At 44.9% G+C, this 9,135-nt stretch overlaps 1 protein-coding gene across 3 annotated transcripts in view; it reads right to left on the bottom strand.

The window, feature by feature from the left end:
• Positions 1–211: 211 nt before the first annotated feature.
• Positions 212–9,135, bottom strand: part of LOXL2 (lysyl oxidase like 2) — a 234,189-nt gene continuing 225,265 nt past the window's right edge. For all 3 annotated transcript variants that reach the window (XM_063931871.1, XM_063931872.1, XM_063931873.1), the window contains 4 exons: positions 8,796–8,911; positions 8,077–8,213; positions 1,329–1,440; positions 212–1,177 (listed from right to left, as the gene is read on the bottom strand). In XM_063931871.1, the coding sequence (XP_063787941.1) occupies positions 1,098–1,177; positions 1,329–1,440; positions 8,077–8,213; positions 8,796–8,911 (445 nt within the window). In that variant the 3' untranslated portion in view covers positions 212–1,097. The remainder of the gene's footprint in view (positions 1,178–1,328; positions 1,441–8,076; positions 8,214–8,795; positions 8,912–9,135) is intronic.

Genomic DNA, 9,135 nt, shown 5'->3' with positions numbered 1-9,135 from the left:
ACCTGTCCCCGTGCCCTGTAGCAGGAATGACACACACACATTCAGAGGCAGGTTTATTTCCCCCCCACTCGCAGTGTCCTCCACTGGGGGATAATGACAGCTATGACTCCAGTATAACGAGGCGGCCTAGTCCCGTCTTTGCTCATCTCCTGCTAAGGCGGGGAAGGCCGCTGTATGTGTACGCATGCATAATGGTAAGCGATTGAAAGCATTTGTAAAGAGAAATAAGTTATAATTTATTCCTAGATATACACAGGATATATATAAGTACTAAGTGCACACAGTGCTGCTGCTTCGCTTGGGGAAGAAGCTGGACTTGTTTAGAGAGGGGTCTGTACTTCACAGAGCATTGAAAGTACATTATAGACACTGCAGGGCCGATCTGCAGTTCTCTGCTACAACATAGGCGCTAGCCTCACAGTAGGACACGTTGTATAGAACCATAATCTGTTACACAGACAAGTGCTGACGGATCCACTGGCGAAAGAGTTAGTAGCACCATAAATGCCATGTGGATGCCCGTGCTGTGTGGATGTGATGGTCCCAGGAAAGTAACAGTCAGAACTAACAATGCAGTCCCTGGTAATGTGAATTGCACAATCTAACCACTTTGCCATCATGGCAACCACTCTCTAACTAGTGCCATACTGCTCTCATGGTAGTGCATTGAGCTGCCTGGCCGCCAAGTGGTTAAACGAAAGTGATGTTGCAGGGAGTGAAGCTGCAGCTACAGTTCTTTTCCCATCAGATGCACAGCCCTGTATAATTTGGTATTTCCTGTAATATTTTTGAATTGTCTATGGAAGAATTCTAACAGTTGTGAGTCCAGATTACTGGCCTGGATATCCTAATAATACATCTTATATCTGACTAGTGACACGTAGTGGAATGGATAAGATGAAGTATCTGACAACAGCCGGCATTCATGCTGGGTCTGCCCCGCTGGAGAAGTACCAGGGAATGTAAGATTAGCCAGAAGGAGAGTTTCCATATGTCCTGCGCCCCCAGGTGCTTATTCCACAGGCCTGGCTTGTTACTGGAGCGCACACGGCTCATCTTGTCTACTGGATGCAGGTGCGAATAATCCTGTGTCGCTCCTATCGGACGGAGAGCTGGTTATTAATGAGCCCGCTATATTGTTCAAACCGCTCCTCTGTCTCTGTGCTGTAAGATCCACCTAAATGAGAGAATGTGACATTAAAATACAGATCCTGCTTAATTCCAGCGGTAGAATATAATGCAACAAGGCATAAAGTAGGTGCCAATTAGATCATGGTATATGCTGATCAGTGATTAGACAGGCGGATTGCTTCCTACATCCCACTCACCTAAATGGCAGTTGTACATCCATACGCGTTGGCCATCGTATCGACAGCGGCACTTCATGATGTTGTTGGTGTAATCTGACTCTGCCACTTCCTGATTAGGGTTAATAATAATCTGCAGGGAAAAGAGCACACAAGTTGTACAAATTTCATTATTGTGCACAACAGCAGTACTGGTGACCACCACTAGCGGGTGCTGCATATGTACTGAACTATCAGCCTCTGACCTGCAGAAACAATTGTCTACTACACAGGTTCTCAAACTCGGTCCTCAGGACCCCACACGGTGCATGTTTTGCTGGTCTCCTCACAGAATCGCAAGTGAAATAATTAGCTCCACCTGCGGACCTCTTAAAATGTGTCTGAGTAATTAATACACCTGTGCACCTGCTGGGTTACCTGCAAAACATGCACTGTGTGCGGTCCTGAGGACCGAGTTTGAGAACCTGTGGTCTACTATAAGCATTTAATATTAACCCACAGCAGTAGTATTGATGCCTATTGCTGGAAAGTGCCATTGACAGTGGAGTGAGAAGCGCATCCACGGAAGGCTGGACCACAGAGTGACAGAATTCCACGTAGCATCATTTAATGATATCCAGGCAAAACTAAATGTTCAGTTTTGGGTGGAATTCTTTACACTCTTTTATACCTCTTTCAGACCGCACAAATAAATCGGTATCAACCCAGAATATTGCCAGGTCGACCCGGGTAGCTGTGCGGTGTGAAAGGGTCACTCCCGAATTCCTGGGTAGCCTGACCCGGTAATTCAACCCAGGGATAAAGAAGGGTTATTACCGGGTCAGGTGCAGTGTGAACGGGTTACCTGGGTCGATGCGAGACGTCTCCCGTTCACAGTATAGGGAGAGGCAGCGCGGAGATGATCTCATCTCCCAGCACCACCTCAAGGACCCGTTTCCAATTCCCGGGTGTGACCCAGCATTTGCTATCTGAAAGCGGTATTAGGGATCTATTTACTGAAGGTCGATTTTCATCTATTTAAATTATTTTCAAATCAATGTTTGGTTTCAGGAGCTGAAACACATTTACTAATAGCTGATTTTTTTATATACATTTTTAAATATTAGGAAATGTGTGTTTTAGCCCCGGAAGTACAACAATCATTTTCATCAGAGATCGGTAAAAATTGACCTTTAGTAAATATGCCCCTCAGCCTTTTTCTTTTTGTGTCCATACATCAGCTATTAACCTGTCATAGAGCTGCCGCACTGTTATCCTGGGGGAATGCGAATAAAAGGCACAAAACCAGAGGTTGTCAAACGCGGTCCTCAAGGCACCCCAGCGGTCCAGGTTTAAGTATATCCAATGCTCAGCACAGATGGTCACATCAAATTGACTGAGGTACTAATTAAGTCACCTGTGGCCAAGCATGGATATACTTAAAACCTGGACCGTTGGGGTGCTTTGTGGACCGCGTTTGAGAACCTCTGCACTATTCCACACACTAATGCTGGGCATACACTATACAATTATCTGGCAGATCTACAGTAACTGGTTGAAAAGAAAATCTGGTAATGGATGAGAACAAATGGCAATTGAACATTTGCTCCAAAACGCTGGAAAATGGGCAAAACCTGCTGTTAAGACAAATTGGTTGAATCATAGATTTAAGCAATGTTTATGGACGGCAGTTATTGTCAGTTTTCCAGTGTTTGTGAGCAAGTGGTCGATTGTCATTTGCTCTCATCTGTTACCAGATTTTCATTCCAACCAGCCGGATCTGGCAGATAATTGTATAGTGTATGCCCAGCGTAAGATAAACAATACAATTGAAGAGGAGAGTGGATGAAGGGGTTATGTTACGTGCAGAAAAAACAATTATAATTAAAGATAAATTATTACTGACTTAAGAATTGGATGCAGGGCCAGATTAGGGCTGGTGGGGGCCCCGGGCAATGAACGTGTGGGGGCCCCCACCACTAAAAATTGCGGCCAAAGAACCCCCCCACCCCCCTTGCCCGTGCGTGGGCGGGTCGGCGGGCACTCGTGCGCGCACACACACACACATACGTGCGCGCACACACACACATACATACGCACACTCACACAGAGCAGCAGCTTCACAGCAGCGCATGACAGCGGCTCAGTCAGTGTCTCACGGGGTAGTGAAGTGAAATCCCGCGAGACACTGACTGAGCTGCCGGCTTGCGTTACTGAGTCACACATTACGCCCGCCCCCCCCCCCCCCTCCCCGCACAGACATCGTTTTAAGTCGGAGCAGTCTCTGTCAGCAGCCGCCGAGGAGCTCCGTGTACACTCTCTACACGGAGCTCCTCGATGGCTGCTGAGGGAAACTGCAGTGATTTATAACGCAGTGTGTGGGGGCCCCAGGACGGCCGCCCTTGTCGCCCCTTGCATAATCTGGCTCTGATTGGACGCTTTTAGCTACAAAATATATCTGTAAATAGACTAGCAACATTTACCTGATTCCCTAGGTCATAATACTAGCTTCATCCATTACAAAACCAAGGGGTAGAAGTATTACCAGGCACTGATCGTGCCCCTGTTTCTCTTCCTGCTTTGCCTCTATACCGAGGAGAGCAGGAAGCAGTAGTGACAAAACGTACGAATATCTTGTTTGCCGGACTGGGGGAATGAAGTCTCCCGCCTCCGGTGATCCCGGTCAGCCTTCACAGTGCATCAGCCTAGTGCTGATACACTGTGTCTCCTCCTGACCGGCTCCTGTGCAAGCTCTCACTATTATCGCAAGATCTCCCATGTGCAACCCGGATCTGACAGCAGTTGCCAGGTAACAGAGGCTTTCAATGGGGCAACAACTGCTGCAGCTGTCTAAACGTTCTTATATTGGGCCTAATTCCAAGTTGATCGCAGCAGGATTTTTGTTAGTAATTGGGCAAAACCATGTGCACTGCAGGGGAGGCAAATATAACATGTGCAGAGAGAGTTAGATTTGGGAGGGGTATGTTCAATCTGCAATCTAATTTGCAGTGTAAAAATAAAGCAGCCAGTATTTACCCTGCACAGAAATAAAATAACCCACCCAAATCTAACTCTCTCTGCACATGTTATATCTGCTCCCCCTGCAGTGCACATGGTTTTGCCCAATTGCTATCAAAAATCCTGCTGCGATCAACTTGGAATTACCCCCATTGTCCTGCACATCGGCGCGCTGTCTTACAGAGAGCAGCGCCGATTATGTCAGGGTCACATAAAGTGCGCTGATACCAATTCTCCCCCATAACAGAGGATCATACATCTACCCCTAATTGTTCAGAATATTGTTACATAACACCATCCTATTTCAATGCAGAGCATGGTGGGAAAACAGGAAAAATTATCAAAACAGACAATGAGGTTCCAGGATAATGTCTGAATTCTCAGATAATGATCACTGCTCTAATACAAGGACCTGTCTAGCTCCAAAACTGGAAATACTGTGATAATATATACAGAGGGAAATACCATGTATGCACTAATAAGGTTGTGTACAATTACCAAAGTACCTTATAAAGTGCTGAGTATAACTCCCCCATGCAGAGGCCCCTATGTGATCGCCTTCATCATATAGAAATAGACCATACAGTTTCTGTATGTACTCCTCCACACCAACCATGTGTGGCAGGCTCTGAATTCCACAAGTAAGCAATTCGGGGAATGGGAGAGAGAAGAAATTATAAACTTGCATAACTGTTTCACATGAAGTGCCCTATAACCACTGGCTCTGTACAGAGAGATCCAAAGGGTTCTGCCTTGAAAAATAATTCATGTTAAAGCTGAAACGCGTTGGAACTTCTTAAGGAGTGCAAAGACGTCCTCCTGAGGTACTCTATCTCCCGGTGTGAGTGCAGCGGAGTACCCCAGGGCATTTCTTATCTGCCTCTGCTTTCCTGGCTTCCGCTACAGAGAACCGCCCTTCACGAAGGGGTTGTTTGTATATTAATATTCAAGTGTACAATGTGCTTCTAAGCCTCTTTATGAAACTCTTAGGTGTATATTCAACAGAAAGGATCCGACATCTGAGTATTCAATGAGCAGCCGTTCACAACAATGCCAACCCAACTTTTATTAAAGTCTGATTCACATTGTCGGAAACGGGGCTAAAACATGTCAGATTCGGCCGCTGCTTTTGACAAAACACGTGGATCCATGGCTATTCCGCTGATCCACGTGTGTGTGTGTGTGGGGGGGGGGGGTTTGCCCTCAGCACTTTATCCCATTATCTCCCAATAAGGCGTGTTAGTAATTGTACGTATCATTACCATCTATAGATACATCTTATAGCGCGTGTCACGGGTTTCCCTCTTCGTACACTACACAATATTATTGCTACAGCTTTGTGTGTTTGGGGAACAGGTCCTTCAAATCGGAGAAGTAAAGAAAATGCTCATCCTGCTGAGGAATCCAGTGGTTCTGAATATATCAGCGACCCGATATGCAGTCAGAATGTCTACCATCAGTATGTCAGCACTCAGACATTCTGACTGCTGACATACTGATGGTAGACATTCTGAGTGCTGACATACTGATGGTAGACATTCTGAGTGCCGACATCCTGATGATAGACATTCTCACTGCTGACATACTGATGGTAGACATTCTATCATCAGTATGTCAGCACTCAGAATGTCTACCATCAGTATGTCAGCAGTCAGAATGTCTACCATCAGGATGTCGGCACTCAGTATTCAGGCAGTCAGAATGTCTACCATCAGTATGTCGGCACTCAGAATGTCTACCATCAGTATGTCAGCGCTCAGAATGTCTACCATCAGTATGTCGGCAGTCAGAATGTCTACCATCAGTATTCAGGCAGTAAGAATGTCTACCATCAGTATGTCAGCACTCAGAATGTCTACCATCAGTATGTCGACACTCAGAATGTCTACCATCAGTATGTCGGCACTCAGAATGTCTACCATCAGTATTCAGGCAGTAAGAATGTCTACCATCAGTATGTCAGCACTCAGAATGCCTACCAACAGTATGTCGGCAGTCAGAATGTCTATTATGAGAATGTCGGCACTCAGAATGTCTACCATCAGTATGTCTGCAGTCAGAATGTCTACCATTAGTAAGTCAGCACTCAGAATGTCTACCATCAGTATGTCGCCAGTCAAAATGTCTACCATCAGTATGTCGGCAGTCAAAATGTCTATTATAAGAATGTCAGCAGTCAGAATGTCTACCATCAGAATGTCGGCAGTCAGAGTGTCTAATATCAGTATGTTGGCAGTCAGAATGTCTACCATCAGTATGTCGGCAGTCAGACTCAACAGCAGAAGGCCGACATCGAAGTATGTCAATGGTTACAATTCCATTATTAATGTCAACACCTGAAAAATGTTGACATTGATATATGTCGGCATTGGAAATGTTAATATTGTCATGTCTAAATTTCAGTTTGATTTAGAGATAGAAATAGATGAGAAACACAGTGTCGACTTGATGAATGTTGACACTGTGACTGTCGATAAGAACCAGGCTTAGTGTCTTGTATTGTTTCCCTTAGTGAGCCGAGTTTAGCTCCTTCTATTCACATTGTTCTGTATTGTGTTATGTATGAATTTATGGGGTGAGCGGGGTCTTCTCTGTGTACTGGCAGCATACACAGGACTGCTATAACCAATGGCTCATTCCCTACTGAGGAGAGAGAGGGTGACACATTCATATGTCAGTCATCGGCCCGAGTCACACTATGGAGAGAGAGCAGCATTGGCGTTTCTCCCCTCGCCTGTTAGGGATGGCCTCTTGTGGGGCTGGGGTCGGGTGACCGGCGGTCAGCATACTGACGTCGCAATCCTGGCCGCTAGGATACCGGCAGGGGGGCGAGCGCAACGAAGCCCCTTGCGGGTTTGCTGCACTCACCACACTGCCGGCTCGCTGTGCTTGCCACAGGTTCTGTTCCCACTCTATGGGTCCCACAAATGGGAAAAGCCCTGGGCCCCCTGCCGGCATCTTGGCAACCGGGAACCCAACCACCTGACTACATCCTCTCTTGTGAACACAGTGAGTTCTGATTGGTTATAATGTCTGTACGCCTTATTTCTGTGGACATTACATACTCCATTTTCCTGCAGCTGCTTTTCACACTTATTTATTGCACCTCCCTGAAGACTTTATAGTGTAGTATGTTACAGATGGTAAATTGTGAATTCTATAACAGGAACAATCCAATAAAACTCCCGTCTGAGAACAGCTGCGTTCCTCTGATCACTGTCACTGAGATAGCTGGACTCGGAATGGCTCAAAGATGGGCTACAGAAATAACATGAAGCTTTAAAGAATAAGATATAAAGAAGAATAGGTGTAACTCCTAGAAGGGAGAGGCGTCATTCAGGGGCAGGCACAAATTACCTGGGGCCCTGGAATCTAAAATAGGGGAAGCCACCTGGTGGTGGAGATAGTGGTGCATGTCCTATGGATGGTGGTAAAGGTGATCACTTCCAGCTATTGGTCTGCATTGTGCAAGAGAAATGATATATTCTAGACAATTGACACTATTGTTCTTTGTGGATGTTCATTAATCATGTTGTGTATGTATTCATATTATTTAGCAGACTATAGGGGAGTTTTTTCAAAACTTGGAAAGAGATAAAACTACCAGCCAATCAGCTCCTGACATTTCTCAGACTGTAAAATAAAAGTTAGAAGCGGATTTTTTGGTACTTAATCTCTCTCCAAGCGTTGATTAATCTGCCCCATTTTTGGCATAATGTCTTCAGGATTAACACAAGAAGGAGCAGAGTATACGTAAATTTGTGGAACCCACCTGGAAGAAATAGTCTCCAGGAGCCACATCTGTGATATCGATCCACTGACAGTCAATATCGTGTCTGTAGACATCCCAGCAGCCAACGCTGATGCCTTGTTCCCCAAAGTTAGCGCAGACGTATTGCTTCTGTGTGTCTGCGGAGAGACGGGGAGACGGGATGAGCTCATAAGATCTGACCGCTTGAAGGTGAACGTGACAGTGAAGCTGATAAAAACCACACTCAGCTGAGTGCTAGATAGTATAAGGCGATAATTATATTAGCCAGAGAGTACAGCCTCCAAAGAGGAGGGAATTGCTGTAACCCTCAATTAGACAGACAGCAACTGTACAAATGTAGGAGGCGCTGTTTCTTCTGCATAGTTAAAAAAATATTTTTTATTAAGCATCAATTGTTAAATGTCCTATATATATAAAATGAAACTCTATTCATAATATATAATAACACATAAACAAGATATTATTTGTATTATTTTATTTCTATTTTTATCTTGTTTGTGTGATATTATATATTATGAATTTTTTAATATATATGAAATTTAACAATTGATATGTAATAAAAAAACATTTTTGTAACTATCCAGAAGAAGCAGCACCTCCTACATTTGTGGTGTTGTTGTGATAGTGAAGTAATAGTATCTTATTAAAACAGGAACCCAAGTGGGTAAAACAGAGAAGGGTATGATATGAGCATTGGGGAAATGATATATCTATTTTACCTGTTTCACACTCTGAGTCCTCCAGACAGAAGCTGGCTTTGTGCCCCTCTGCAATCTTTGTTCCATTCAGACTCAGCAGGTCGTAGTGAGTGAAGACTTCCATACTGTGGTAGTGACTGTAGGGAGGACATTACGGTTTGTTAGTGTTTTTATAAACCCAGCAGAGACCAATTCAAGTGTTGAATATATGTGACAGAGTACAGCCTGGAGTTGTGGGAGAGAGGAGAACATGGGGTGTGATCTATGCCACGTGGAGGGGGGCGAGATTCAAATGTATTTCTGCCCGGCAGCCACTGGATGGCGCCCAACGGAGCTATTCAATTGTAGCTCCGTTCTAGCG

Source organism: Pseudophryne corroboree, chromosome 6 (genome assembly GCF_028390025.1).
Source record: "Pseudophryne corroboree isolate aPseCor3 chromosome 6, aPseCor3.hap2, whole genome shotgun sequence".
NCBI classification, from domain to species: domain Eukaryota; kingdom Metazoa; phylum Chordata; class Amphibia; order Anura; family Myobatrachidae; genus Pseudophryne; species Pseudophryne corroboree.
This window is presented reverse-complemented; position numbering and strand designations above follow the sequence as displayed.